Raw genomic sequence first — 14892 nt, 5'->3', positions numbered from 1 at the left:
TGGTAAATAGTTTTGAAATTCAAACTAAAAACAATTAATAGTGCTAAAATGAATACAGTAAGAAGTAAGTAATTGTCTGTTCCCTTTAAAATGTTGTATTTTGGATGCTTTATTTCCGGTCTGATTCGCGTTTCCGTAAAGCAAAGCGATAGTTTGAGTTTCGGACGTGGATATAAAAACTGCGCGTTAAACTGCGCCTGCCAACAAGTAGTAAGCATGTTGGCTGTACTGTGATGGAAGCAGTAGACCGCAAATTCTCACTGCGACACTAACGTAACGTGAACACCGCGCACAAAATCACGCTCGTGCGGATAATGTCAATGTCCGTTGCCACCATTTTGTGTCCGCAGGATTAAACTCTTTATTGGTTTAGTTTGGCTGATATAACCTCGCCCATTCCTTACACTTGATATATGTGGTATGAATATGTTGCGCCAGCGTCATGTGCTGGTACGATAGTCAGTTATTCGCTGCAGTAATTTACGAAAAACAAAGGTAGGTAACAATAAAGTAAGCATTTAGCGCTCTGTGGGCTTGCGAAGTTGTTTGATATCTCTGTTATATTGGAGCTAACTTCAGCTGTAGTTGCAGCTAACTACTTTAGTGCTCACGGGCAGCATGGACAGAGGTCGCGGGTTCAACTTCAAGCTGTTGGTGCCACCCAGGATCAATGGCGGACAGGTGTCTGCAATTCGATCTCAGGAGAATGTTGGTGATTGCAGTGGACTCAAACCCGCCGTGCAGCAGGTAGACTAGCGATTTGTTTCCTGTCTTTACAGAAAGAAAGTCTTAGGAAATTGTTATTATTGTTGTCATCTTCAAATCAATGACTCAGGTAACAATAACACCTGTTTTCCCAATAGGACAACAGTAAATACTTTGACAAAGAGCCATGTAAGCCTTTCACTAAAACCAACCTGGCTGTGACATCTTCACCACTCAGCCAAGGTATTTGATCTTCACAGTGAGCAAAATTAAGCTGTCGTTTTTGACAACTTTTTTTTTACAGAAGTTGGCAACCGTGATCGAATACTTAACGCACACTGTGTTATTCTTTATCCAAGATCTTCCAAAGATGAAAGTAGTGCCACCAATGGAAAAAGAGGGAGGAAGAGAGGTAAGCCTTTTTTATTATTGTTATTATGTTGTTAAATACATAAACGAGCAGGGACTCAACAACTTTTCCAATAACTTAATTCTACTTTTTGTCCATTTATTTCTTACTCATGTGAATACTGCAGAATAGCTGGAGACCTGGGGAGACATTTTTCAAGTTGTACGAAGAAATTGAGAAGATAAGGTGTTGGAAAATCAAGGCAGAAACTGATAATGCACAAAGGGAAAGGAAACTACAAGAAAATAAAAGAACAATTGAAACTCAGCGGAAAGCCATTCAGGAGCTGCAGGTTTGTACATCAGCTGCTGTGGGTCTGTCTGTCTGTCTGTCTGTCTGCCTGCCTGCCTGCCTGCCTGCCTGCCTGCCTGCCTGCCTGCCTGCCTGGATGTTCATCTGTGTCTATGTATGGTATCTATCTTTTGAGTGGAGGTATTACAGATAAACCACACTAACTCTTACTCTGCATGGTGTTGTTTGTGTTATGGTGCATCTCTTTCTTCACAGTTTGGAATTGAAAGTCTCAGCATCAAGCTGGAGAAAGAGATCGAAGAAAATGAGGATTTGAGGATCAAGTATGGGTTTTTATATCGGATTTGTGTAGTTTTATCAGACGCTGGTGTGTTGTTGTTTTTTAATTTAAGCGACTTTTAACAACAGAAACAATGCAACTCGGAACTTGTGTAACATACTGAAAGAAATTCACCAGCAGTCAGCTGCAAAAATGGAAATATGTAAGTAAAATGTGATTACATGTTTGCAACCCGTACATGTGACATATCCTTATTCAGAGTTAGAGAATGTGCATTTTTGCATGATTTTTGTCATGACTGTGTTGTAGTTGTGTCAGAAAGAGAGGAAACACATCACCTCTTTATGGAAAACAGTGAGAATATTCAGGTGAATATGATGAGTAAAGTATTCTAATTTGGTAGACACTATTAAGCACAAGTATTCAGTTCTGAGATTCAAAGACAAAGTTCTGGGATTTATATATATTTTGTTTTCTAGAAAATGATTGCAGCATTTGAAAGTCTTCACACTCAAGCTGAAGCTGATCGACACGAAAGGCAGAAACGTATGATCTATGTAACAATCAGAAACTACAAATCCTTCCTTGTTTTTAAACGACTTTGGGTCAATTGTGCACCAACAACAGTATTAAATGTCTGTTTTTTAAAGTCAAAGATGCTTTACTGCAATTTGAAGACCTTGATGAGAAATACCAGGATGAAAATAAGAGGAAAGAGGAAGAGGTTAGTGAATAAAGTCAGACATATTTAGTCAGGCAGCTGAATTTTGTGACGACCCATTAAAGGACAGAGATGCATCCACAGGTAGAAGTGCTTCAAAGAAAATTGAACAATAAGGAGAAGGAAATGCTGGAACTTCTGCCTGACCTCCATGAAACCCAGAAGAATTGCAAACAACTTGAAGAGACAACAAGTAAGATTAACGCAGAGTGAAGTTGACGCCAACAGACTTATATAAATGAAAGACCTTGATATCATTGCAGTGAGGGATTTGGAAGATAATACGAGGGGTTAACCTTATCAAATATATTTAAATGCCTTGCAGATCAACAAAATGAGCTTCTTAAAAACTCAAGAAATGAACAGAAATCCCTTCTTGAAAAACTCCACACTGCAGAGCAGCACTGTAAAGAGGCCGAAGTGAGTGCCTGGTTTGTTGTCGTGTTCCTTTACATGGGGTTGTGTTGTGCAGTCGATGCATTGATCAAAATGTGGCATTTCCCTTCAAGACGCACAGGGAGGCGACTGCCACAGCACTGGAGCAAACTAAAGAGGAATACTCTCAGATCATCCTTCAGAAAGAAGCGAGTTTGCAGGAGATGGACAACATTAAAAATCAACAAGCGGACGACCTGGAGAAAATTCAGAAAACCGTCCAGGAGTTGCAAAGTTCATTGACCTTTGAGACACAGACGTATGTTTGAGTCCTGAAAATCTGCAGTATTTTACCGACAGCATACATTTGTCTTTACTGTTTATTTGTTTATTGAAGGTGCAAGGATCTGGAGGACAAACTGATGGCTAAGAACAATGAGCTTGAGAAGAAATGCAACATTCTGGGTAAGAATGACACAGTGATATATTTGGATTTCATTCCGATCTTTTGTTATCAAATTTAAAAGAATTGTTTCACTCAACAGGTGAACTCATGGAGCAAAGTGCAAGGAAAGATGGGCAGATTGGAATCCTTCAAGAGGAACTGGTAATGTGTACTAATTCTAATATTCAACCATTTTCCAGCAACAGTTATTGGCTCATATGTGGTTTGTGCTTGTAGGACATAAAATCAAAATCCACTGAATCCCTGCTTGGTAAGATTGATTTCTTTGAGATCAGATTGGAAGAGCTCACAGCTGAGCTTTCAGGGAAAACTGAGGAAGTCCAGCACTTTAAGGTAACAAGCATGCACACTCCATCTCACAAAGACAGGAGAAAACTGCCTCTGACTATTTGTTTTGTTCGTGTAGAATGAAGCAGAAAAGTCATTTGCTGAAAAGAATCTACTTAAGAAAACCTGTGTGGAAGTGGAAAATGCACTTAAAGATCTGAAAGAGAAGTTCAATATAACTGAGGTTTTAACACAATTTACATTTTCTCTGTTGTGCTCATAATGGCCGACACACTGGGAGTTGTTACAAGGATTTTGTTGTGTTTTTTTATATCAGATCAAAGTGCAGGATTTGGATGTGCAATTGTCAAAGGAAATGAAGACAAATGGAGAATACACTTATCAGATTGAGCGACTGAGGGAAGAATCCTTGCAGCACAAGTAGGTTCCAGGTGGACAATGTGCATATACAGAAGAATTAAATGTATTGGGAGGTTTTAATATTGTCTGGTTGAATTTGTTTTTATTTTGAAGAGTACACTATGAAGAGCTGTTGTCCAACTTCAAGGAGTTGCTGTCTGAAAAGAAGGCCATACAAGAGCAGTGTAGTGAAAGCTCCTCTAGAGTAAAGGACATAAAGGCTGACCTGAAGGTTTGAATAAAAAGTTTGATACAGTATTTTGAAGAATACGTTGGCCATTATTGTTATTTAGGGCTCATTGTTTAATTTTGTGTATTGTGTATTGGCTGATCAGATGAGTGAGGAGAGTGGGATGAAGCTCACAAGAGAAATCCAAAGACTGGAAGAGGAAAACCAGTGTTTACGGTCATTTTACATTCACAGATGTAAAGATCTGAGATGCTTTATAATGTCTGAGATTTACAGTAAATGTGTCATATTTTCATTAAATAGAGAGGATTTGAACTCCCTTGAAAACAAAACCCATGAGGAAAATCGGGAAATAGAGACTTTGCAGAATATAAATTCAGTAACAGAAAAGCAGGTCAGAGGCGTGAAAGTAAAGGTGATTCAAAAATAAGTTGCTATTACAATATTGTTTTAGTTGTTTTCCAGAAGTAACTAGCAATTGTGTGTTTGTTTTAGCTGTGCAATCTCAGGGCAAAGTATGAAGCTAAAGTTATAGCCAAGGAGGAATGTCAGAAAGAGGTTTGTACTCACTTTGAAACGGAACATAGACATTATATGGAATTTTTGTTGTTTTTAAGCCAACGGTCTTTATGTTTTCAGAATAAAATGCTAAAGAAACAATTGGCAAAGGAGGAGAGGAAATCCAGTCAACTTGAAAATCTGGTATGATTATTTTTTTTCCTCTTTCCTCATTTTAACAACAATATTAACTTCTTAACTATGATGCATTCCCATACAATGCATGTGCCTCTTGTTTTAGATTGACAATGCCCACACCTCGAAAAAACAGACTGAGGAAGAACAGCACAAGTTACTGAAAGATCTGGAGGCAAAATCAGCCATAGTGACTGAGCTTGAGAATGAGGTTACTGGTGCACTTAAATATCATTTGCCGCATTTTGATTGGTCGAACATTCTATTATTGAAAGTTTTCTCATAGGTACAAAAGCTCAAATGTTCAGCAGACGATGCCCGAAAGAATAAGGACGACACAGTGGGTAAATGTCAGCAGAAGATAGCCGATATGGTTGCACTAATGGAAAAACACAAGGTAAGGTCATCTTGAACTATAATGTTTGTTCATTGAAAAAGCAAGGCTGTCAATCAAAACACCCAGCATATCAGAAGGAACTTTATTGTGTCGTGAACAGAGCCAATACGACCGGATCGTTCAGGAGAAGGATGCAGAGCTCAAGGAGAACAAGAGGAAGGAGACGGAAGCTGTTGCCAGCAGGAAATCACTGGTATGTTACAAGAAAAATAGACTGTTAACAGTTCAATTTAATGACTTATACGTTATCCAAACTCTCCTAAAACTGAATCATTAAAACCAGGAAGTTGAGCTCTCAAAGCACAAGACACAAACTGGAACCCTGAAGCAACAGCTGCAGATAGAAATGACACAAAAGGTACTGAGTCTACTTCCTCTGGTGGCAATGTTTGTTCCTTTGGCTTCTTATCTAAAACCATCTGTACTTCCTATATTTCTAAGTTTTACTGTATGTTTTGTCATTGCTGTTAGGAAAATCTACAGAAAGAGCTCAATGACGTAAAGAAAGAATTTTCACATATGAAAAACACTCAACTGTCAAAAGCAAAGAACCAGCAGGTGCAAAACATGTAAATACCAGAAAGTAAGACGTTTGCTGTGAAAAAGAGTTGTACCTGACTAATTCATTTCAAAACGTTTAGTCACCAGCATTTAGCTACAAACAATCGATATATTCAAAGACTCCAAAGGAAAAGACAAATGTGTTTGACTCCATCATGAGCAGCAGAACTCCGTCTTACAGCAGAGGGGAAGGGAGAACTGCAGCCACAAAGAACACTGTGAGTTATTCCTTTCATTTTAGCAATACATATTTACTGGCATTATATTTTTCATGTTGAAAGAATATTCATGTTAAATCAAATGTTCAGTATTTTCTCAGCAGTTATCCACGTTCAAACCGATGTTTCTAAGGACCCTCCTTCAGAATCTCAGGGATGCCAGTGAGCGTCATTAGCTCCTTGATTCAAATATGGATCACTGATCTGAACCGTCTATGGAGAAAACCACTGTTGTTGTCGTTGTGCACGTGTGTTTCATGGGTGTGGCAAAGTATTTTGTCATGCCAGTGCAACTACTTTATATCACTGTTACCAATTTCTGAATGAGGTTTGCATGACATTCAGTTTCCTGGAGACGAATAACAGTGCCTCAAGTTCAGGTTAATGTAAAAGGCATTTGATGTATTCCATAAAAACATAAAATGTCTTTTATATCCAGGAAACTATCAACCAATTCATCAAAACTCCATCTAGAACAACACCAAAGTCAAAGGTTGGAAAGGGATTTCTACTTTGTTAAATGTTTATGGCAGACAATTATAACTATATTATAGGATTTAGAGTCCGATGATTCTGAATTATTGGTGCATGATTCCTCAAAATGACCTTGTATGACCTTTGTCTTCAAGAAAACTTACAAAGAAGACCTGAAAAGCCCTAAAGGTACAAATAAGTTTGGAACAACAACAAAGATCAAGGTAATAAATCATACTCATCATACTAAAGTTTTCCAAAATGATTCAACTCAACAATGTCTTTTGCGGGTATCGACCCCTTTCATTCCCTTACAGTCCTATAGAATAAGAACACCACCTTCCTCACCCTCGAGGAAGGGCGTTATAAACCTTGACCCCAAATCTGACAGCTCTGATCAAACGGCTTTTTTGGTAAATAGCATTTTGTGTGGCTGGCAGTTTGGATTATCAAGTCAGTTAATCTGTGAGCTAATCATTTATATAATATTGCCAGAAAAACTTATGTTGTCTTCTTTGTTTGTTTCTCTTCATGTTAGACCTTTGCAAACACTCCTGAACCTAGTGTTTCTGCTCCACGTTTCTTCAAAAAGGTAACATATTGATGTGTTTTGATGTAATGTTAATCGAGGCGGTCAAAAGTCAGTTGAATCCTTGGTCCCTTTTCTGAAACCTTCTGTCAACTCTTCTCCAGAGCCAGAGCCCCCTTATTCACTGCAAATCACCAGGCAATGCACTGAAGCTGGCTGCAATGAAAAGGATGAGAGATGCTGGTTGGACTGCTGTTACTGGCTCCTTCAAAAAGAAGAAGAAAACAAACGAGAAGGTCTTTGCTTAAACAGTAGACTAAAATTAATATGGTGTTGAGAAGTTACATGTATCACCAATGCACATAAGGTTTAATGTTGGAACTGAAACACTGTGCTGGCGTCTCCTGAAAGCTTTTCACTCGCTTGTTATTTTAAGTGTTGGCATGGGGAGAAGTGTGTTTAGATAAATATTAGTACATTCATCTGTTCAGTGTATGTATGTAACAGTTATAACTATTACTACAAGTTGAAGCAGTATTCAAATCCTCAGTTTTTATGCAGTTTCATTATTTCGCTACCTCTTGCTGCCATCAATTGCTCATTTAGGTTTTAAAGTTCACAAATGTGAAATTTCAGCAGAAACTTCCTGAAACAACTCTGGTTGTAGTTTCAATTAGAATTGATTCGGTTCAATTAAATTCTCATCAAGTATCAGAACATCTTGTAGGAATTCTCCTTCCTTAATGAATTGAGACATTATTTGTTACCGAGGTCCAGATAGAGACGTCTGGGGCCGAGTGGTGCTCCAGGAGTCGCTGCTGTATTCTTGGTGAGCGTTGTGGAGTTTGTTTAAGTTTAAGACACTTGTAGATGCTGCCACCGAGGAGTTAGTTGGAGCCAGCATAGCGGTGTGTGTGTGTCAGTTTGACCAACAGACCTACAATAACAATCCCTGGGTTTAACCTAACAACTGAACTCCAAATTCCCCATAGCTGTTGGTGTTGTAGCAACAGAAATTTCTAGAAAGCCACAAGCCACACACACAGACCGTTTCCATGGGTATTAAGCTCTGTTATTCAAAGCAAAACATGAGCATGGAGGAGCACTTGAGTAAAAGAACACCTAGTAAACGTTACCTGAGAACTAGAGTTTGTGTTTAAATTATTTTCTTTTTTTTCTCATGTTTGAAAGCTTGTCTACTTATTAGAATGTTCAATAAAAATACAAGCTCTAATTCTTGCTCATTGCTGTTGACACAACAAAAATGCAGCTCACCTTATTGTCTATGAGCGAAAACACAAATTCTTTCATGTTGTTTGTTTTCTTTATGAGTCAGTCTTCATTTAATATGATCCTCCACTCCCTGTGCACGTGACAGTTCAACACACAATGTTCCAGTAATGACACACACAGTACAAGTCGGCAGGTTAGGGCTTTGTAAACTTCCTCAATAGCATTTTGCCAAGGAGACAAGGTACAAGGTTATATCACTTGGAGCAAAGCTCACTCTCTCACTCTCATTGGTATAATTTGTGTGTGTTTGTTTTCAATCAATACTCTTTAACATTTTGCAAAAGATTTATTAACACTTAGCAGAAAACGGTGTCATGTTCATTTTGAAAAATAACATGATTGGGTCAGTTTGCTTTCAGGATGAATGGACACAGAGTATTTAACATTGGAGGTAGAATATAGAGCTCTTAATTGGAATAAATATAACTACAGCAGCCATCAGGGAGAAGAAAGGAAGGAAGGAGCCTCATTGCTCTTTGGTTGGTTGTTCTTTAACTCAGGTGAAGGCTGCTACATTTCACAAAAATGTAATTAAAGGAACATATTCTATTGTCTAAGTGTTGTGGAACGTTATTTTACATAATTTTATATGAAAATAAAAATGTTTCAGCAAGACTATTTGTTGTCACTGTTGGTTGTAAAACTCTTCCTCGGTTGAAGAATTAAGTAATTGATTGTGTTGTCATCTGACATTTAATAAACCAAATATCATTTAAGTCATATACAAGTTTGTGTTTTTGCAACATAGTGAAAAAACACCAAAATATACAGTATATCAACATATAGGTACATATCAGAGTTAGTGCTTTAGAAAGGCTACATGTCACGTGATAATGCCTGTCAGACTATTTACAGAACAGCATTACAACTTTGTGACTTTAACAACATCTTCACGCGTTACTTCAAGGTGTAATTTTGTGTTGTCAGCTTTCACGTGGAAATCGGTGGCCTTTTCTGTGAAGTCCGGCACCTGTTGTGGCTGCGGAGCATTAAGCAACGTGTTATTAATAATTGCAAGGAAGAATATTTGATAGCTTAATAAGTAATGTATAATTTAATTGTTTTCTCATCTCTACCTCTGAGTCACTGAAGAAGCTGTAGCAGAACAGGTCTCTCTTCCCCACAAACACATTAGAGCTCTTCTTCTGTTTGCATCCACCTAAATAGAAACATCCCCATGGCTGTTATTTCTTGTTAGATAGTAGGTGAAACCAGCTTTGATGTGTGTCTCTGGAAGCGAAGCTAGAAGACGTCTCACCTGTGATCATGCTTATAATCATGCCGCTAATCATTGTGGTCAGTGTGCCCAAGACAGAGATGTAGAGGTAGGACAGAGAATACCAGGAGTCTGCCAGGGGCGGCCTGACGCTGACACACAAACCAAATCATTTCAGTTAGCATCCTACAAACCCAAGTTCCGCATTGGTTACTAAATAACAGTAATTGACACATGACCATGGATCAAATATCACCTAGAAATACATATTCTTAGAAATTCTGTGTGCATCTGTTTGAAGTACATACTCAGGGGTCAATGGCTCTGCACTGGTCAAGGGAAGCGCTGTTGTATAGTTTTGATCGATTGTGTTGTTGCAACCTGCAATGCTGAGTGGAAGAGGATTTGTCTTGTCCGCTGTGGCTGGGTAAATCTGGGATCCAATTCCAACCCACAGAGTCATCACAAGACCCGTGGCAAGTCCCATCAGTCCTCCCTGAAAGATAAACACAAGTGCATTTAAATAACTCCAGGATTATTTTTCATCACATCACTCTGAATGTATAATAATACAATGAGAATCCATACTCACTATGGAGTTTGGTGTGCGGAAAAACATGCCTAATAGGTAGAGCCCCAGAAGAGGCCCACTGATCATGCCAAATACAGTGAGAGCTGCCTAAAACAGAGAAGTTAGAAGCCACTGTGATTCTCTATATTGAGCAATAGGTAGTGCTGTAGAGTAAGTAAGTGTTTCAGCAGTGTAGGTGCTGTAGACACTTGCCTGCAGAATATCTCCCATGGTAGAAGCAACTCCAGCCATTCCAATACACACGGCACCAAAGAGCACACCTGGGATTTGGAAAAAATATAATTTGTCGATATCTGAGAGACAAAGAGTTAAGACAAATACACAACTTACTAAGTGGGCATGTGTGTGTTCACTTTATCTGAATGAGGCGAGGAATAAGTCCACATCCACGTCCTGCACAAATCTACATGAAATTAACTCTGAATAGACTTCTAAGTGTTGTTTTTTTTTATTAGCTGTCAGACTGAAAACGCTTTATCTGTCATGTCACAATAAACTGGTGTCTGTACTGTCTGCTAAGAACAACATAATACGATAATAGCGATGTCATGTACAGTTCAAAGAGTTTTTGTCCCCGCTGTACATTCTAATGCAGTCTCAAACACAACAGGGTTGCATTACATTTGTGTGTAAGTGTATAATGTTTTTGACACTATCGTAACTTTGACGTTGCATAATATAATGTATCTGTATTGGCAGCAATTAAACAAGTAAAGTAGTTTCATTATACATGGCCATTATCTGCCAGTGGGAAAGTATTTTTCCACAACTTACTCAGGCCCATATTCATCCAGGACACCTGCTTGTTTGTGGGGGTTTTCCATATAGGAAGAATATAGTCTTCCATTGTGACAGCAACCAAGGCATTGATGCTGGAAGACACGGTGCTGTAAAATATTTAATAGTTAATATTAAGCCACTGAGCAGAAGGACAATAAGACAAATTAGAGTAGATTGTAGTAATGATTAGTTTCAGGTAGCATCCAGAATGTAGTTGTAAAAATATTAACATTAACAGACCAAACGCACTTGAAATTGTAATTAGGAAATGTTTTGTATTCATGGACAAATTGCCACAATCTCAGGCCAGAGGGGGTGCAGGCTGTTTGTATCCTTCCCATTGCCCCTTATATCATGTAACACGGCTATAGCACTTCCCCTATCAGTATAGCAATCAATACACCGAAATGAAAGACAATATTTTCCTCATATTTTTCCAGGGCTTACCTAAGGGTCCCACTGTATGCAGCAGCCACAAACAAACCAGGGACTCCAGGGTAAGCAGACAGAATATCCATAACAAGGTAGGGAAGAAGCTGGTTTGGAGTACAAATGGATTTTTACTGTAACTAATGATGCTTGGTTACAATACAAATTGAGTGATTGTCAAGGTGATGATAGTTATTAAGAATATATAGAATAGTTAAGTGAAGTGAACTGCTGTATCAGTTACCTGGTCCGGTGTCTTTATATCCTTATTAGTGAGTGGGTCACAGTCCTTGTAAATGGAGTACATGACCAGGCCAGTAAAAACGGCCAGACTCACGGTTACCCACAAGCCAATCATGTTCACATACAAAGACCTGACAGATGACAGTGACAATGTTGTAAATCAATGCATGTTCCTTGCTCATTATTTCCTTTTAGTCATTGCATTTATTTGCAGGCACTACCACTCACATTTTGGCGTGTCCTAAGGTTTTGCAGGAGATGTAACGCTGAACCTGGGACTGGTTGATTGAGTAGATGGACAACCACATTACGCTGCCGCCGATCAAAATACTCCAAAACGTGTGACGCTTTAGAGGATCTGCCTCAAATCTATGAAACAAAGTGAAGGTAATGTGTGTTCACATTTACAGTACATGCTAGTGAAGGCAGATGTTGTTCTCATTTGTTCATTTTGTAAGCATTTGTTATCTGTTATCTTTCGTGTGACACACATCAGTCAAAACTGATCTGAGGAGGAAACATTTTGAAACAAGGCCAACCAGATACTGTTATGTTCTTACTGAAATGCATCTAGTCTGCCTCCTTGGGCAGCATCTTCCCAGATTTTGGTCAGGCCTCCCTGCAGCACAGCTCCCTCAGCAATAACAGCCACAAAACCTGCCAACATGATCACCATCTGTATCACGTCTGTCCAGATCACTGCTTTCAGGCCACCCTGAAACAAAGTATGGGAAACACTCAGTATGGCAACATCTGGCTGCCGTTTTACTACATTTGAATGCTAGATGAGAATTATACAAATTGTATAGTTTGTCTAATTATCCATGGAAATGATTTTCGTACATAATAATCACGGATGATCAAATGTAGTTGGATGTTAGCAAAATGTCAGCGATGGGACTTATTTGAGTTTATTTGCTTTGTTTTCAGCAGCGTATTACCAACCAATGTGCAGTAGATGATGCACACTGCTCCAGTCGCTACCAGCACTCCCCACAGATCAAGCCCAGTGACTGAATAATGAGAAAAACACATTATCATTCATATGAAGAATCGAAATGGGACAATTGAGCCTTTCTTTCATATTAAGACTAATTTAAAGTCAATATTTCTATCATTTGTGTTGATACAGCAGAGAAATATTTGTGTGTGTATCCAGATTTTGCAGCTTGGTTTGTGTCTTTCATCCATTTATTATTTGTAGTATAACAAGAACACATTTTGGCCCTTCTTTTGTAGGTTTGAGAACAACAAGAGTGAAAGAGAAACAATAGCATGTTTGATAATATCAGGGGGGAAAAATACAACACTATACAGACATAAAGCACATTACACTCTATGGCCACTTAAAATTGTACTGTACTTATTTCTACTTCGGCTGAGCTTTTTAATATTTGACTTGATGTCAATCCTCATCATCAGGACTCACCTTGATTCAGCGCAAGAGCCGGAGCATAAATGACCATACCAGTGTACAGAGCCTGAGGAGGACAGCACTATTAGCTGATTAGAGTGAAACATGGATGTGATTCATATTAATGCTTTGTAGGAAAAACTATCCAGACCCAAATTTGCATAAAGTCAACAAGAAAAAAATACAGGTGCTCTTTAATATGGAACATGTTTCATAATAAGCCTTTTAGTCCTGGCCTTCTTCATTTCATGTTTTAGCTTTTAATTAGATGGGAAGAAACATAATATTGTTATTGTATGAGTGTTCTCATTTCATGAAATGACATTTCAGTTACCGTCTGTACAATGTATATTGATGTCCCAGTTAACCGGGTGACCCTGTTGAAGCGCATCTCCAAGTACTGGGAATGAGACAGAAAGCGAGACGGTTAGAAAACGTTTACACCAGCGGTTCTCATGTGACACACCAGTAAGCTAGTTGAGATTTTTGTCAGTGATTTCTAAAGTACAAACAGTCTAATAAAGAGTCTCCTCCTGTTGCACATAGTAAATCCAGCCCAGACAGGACACAGGAGCCAAGCAGCCTTGGTTGACAACATTACCAGCTATCACAAGTAAACACACATAGTTCTTTCTTTATTTGATTTCACTTAATTGTAAATTTTCCAGCAAAGTGATTGCAATTCACCTTTAAAATCTATAGAGTGACCAATGTGCTTTGATAAGGTTGGACTGTACAAAGCTAAACTTGCATTTTTACTTGTACAACAGAAATGATTGAAAGAAAAGCTGACAAAACACAAAGTTTATTGAAGACATGACACAAATGGCTTGAGCACCACTGAAATGATGTATTCTGAATCAACACAACCTCACAGGCATCATCGTGTAATGTCTCCTTACCTCGTAGGCGCTGGTGATACCCAACCGGTAAAAAAGGGGGACAAAGAGCTCAGCTGTGATGGTTGACATGATGGCATAGGCGAAACCAAACAGCCAGAAGGCAGTTCCAAAACGGTAGGACTCAGCAGGTGTGCCGATGACCGTGATGCCAGACATGAAGCTGGCAGTGAGCGACATGGCAACTGGCACAGCTGTCATTTGCCGTCCACCGAGCAGAAACTCGGCACTGCTCGTCTCCTTGCGACCGCGGATGGCCTGGAAAAGGCCGACGCCAGCAGCTCCCAAGATGGTTCCAACAAACACCACATAGTCCCACACTGAGAAAGTAGGGACCTCACCGTCTGTACGGGTCATAGTTAAATGAGCCGAAGGAGCCTTTGAGCACCAACACTTATCTTTTAACCACCGTAAGCACTTCAAAGACTTTCACTCTCTATGATGAGATCTAGCTACTGTTTAATGCTCTTCCCTCTGAATTGGCTGGAAATAAGTCAATCTAGATGCATAATCTAAACTGTCATTTCAAATATCAAGTGGAAAAAAATTTGCCAGTAGTTCAAGTGTCAGTAATTTGACACTGAGTCAACTGCAAACATATTTCTCTTCAAACCCTCCATAAAAAATAGAAATTCACAAAAGTTTCACAGCTTTAGTTCCATGTGTTTCCAGCTTTGTCAGTGGAGATATCAGTGGAGTCCTTTTTAAACCAGCAATTTACCACCCTGATGGTGTATGTAGATAAAGATTAGTTCGCTTTGGTTAATTATCCACCAAGGACACAGACACAGAAATGCCAGATGCAGTGTTCATTGTGATTGTAAAAGTGCTAAACCTGTTGTTGCTTTTCTGATTGCACATAGAAACCCTTATCTTGTCATGGGAGAGCTCAGAGAAAAGGCTTAGCAGTAATAGAAGTTTCAGTGGTTCAAAGCAAGTAAAACATCAAGGTAAACAAAGGTGTGTGTGTGTGTGTGTGTGTGTGTGTGTGTGTGTTTGTGACATGTCCCTACTTTCGGGGAGTTACTGAGTGTTTTTATTTGATGCAATTCTTTATTTTACGTGCTTT

At 38.9% G+C, this 14892-nt stretch overlaps 2 protein-coding genes across 3 annotated transcripts; one reads left to right on the top strand and one right to left on the bottom strand.

Annotated features, from left to right (window-relative positions):
• Nucleotides 1-141: 141 nt before the first annotated feature.
• On the top strand, nucleotides 142-7281 carry sycp1 (synaptonemal complex protein 1). The gene is made up of 33 exons (XM_076140927.1): nucleotides 142-747; nucleotides 864-948; nucleotides 1065-1117; nucleotides 1242-1406; nucleotides 1622-1689; nucleotides 1775-1848; nucleotides 1956-2014; nucleotides 2126-2192; nucleotides 2297-2370; nucleotides 2452-2560; nucleotides 2693-2787; nucleotides 2877-3061; nucleotides 3140-3207; nucleotides 3288-3349; nucleotides 3425-3541; nucleotides 3615-3719; nucleotides 3813-3916; nucleotides 4010-4127; nucleotides 4231-4301; nucleotides 4389-4500; nucleotides 4581-4643; nucleotides 4725-4787; nucleotides 4885-4989; nucleotides 5065-5175; nucleotides 5276-5368; nucleotides 5459-5533; nucleotides 5647-5733; nucleotides 5817-5954; nucleotides 6394-6447; nucleotides 6584-6652; nucleotides 6746-6841; nucleotides 6967-7020; nucleotides 7122-7281. The coding sequence occupies exons 1-33, from the start codon at nucleotides 619-621 to the stop codon at nucleotides 7263-7265; spliced, it is 3072 nt and encodes a 1023-aa protein (XP_075997042.1). The 5' UTR covers nucleotides 142-618; the 3' UTR covers nucleotides 7266-7281.
• Nucleotides 7282-7303: 22 nt separating this feature from the next.
• Nucleotides 7304-14509, bottom strand: slc5a8l (solute carrier family 5 member 8, like). Of its 2 annotated transcripts, XM_076140923.1 has the most exons (15): nucleotides 13827-14509; nucleotides 13259-13324; nucleotides 12940-12991; nucleotides 12456-12523; nucleotides 12071-12225; nucleotides 11739-11879; nucleotides 11512-11641; nucleotides 11286-11374; nucleotides 10833-10945; nucleotides 10247-10318; nucleotides 10059-10141; nucleotides 9775-9962; nucleotides 9509-9618; nucleotides 9327-9409; nucleotides 7304-9229 (listed from the first exon to the last, which is right to left on the bottom strand). In XM_076140923.1, the coding sequence occupies exons 1-15, from the start codon at nucleotides 14178-14180 to the stop codon at nucleotides 9113-9115; spliced, it is 1821 nt and encodes a 606-aa protein (XP_075997038.1). In that variant the 5' UTR covers nucleotides 14181-14509; the 3' UTR covers nucleotides 7304-9112. The 2 variants fall into 2 exon arrangements, with proteins under 2 accessions (XP_075997038.1, XP_075997039.1); XM_076140924.1 differs by lacking the exons at nucleotides 11286-11374; nucleotides 11512-11641.
• Between the last annotated feature and the right edge of the window lie 383 nt (nucleotides 14510-14892).

This window comes from Genypterus blacodes, unplaced genomic scaffold (assembly GCF_046128005.1).
Source record: "Genypterus blacodes isolate CSIRO-AG114 ecotype Tasmania unplaced genomic scaffold, CSIRO-AGI_Gbla_v1 ptg000017l_1, whole genome shotgun sequence".
NCBI lineage: Eukaryota > Metazoa > Chordata > Actinopteri > Ophidiiformes > Ophidiidae > Genypterus > Genypterus blacodes.
This window is presented reverse-complemented; position numbering and strand designations above follow the sequence as displayed.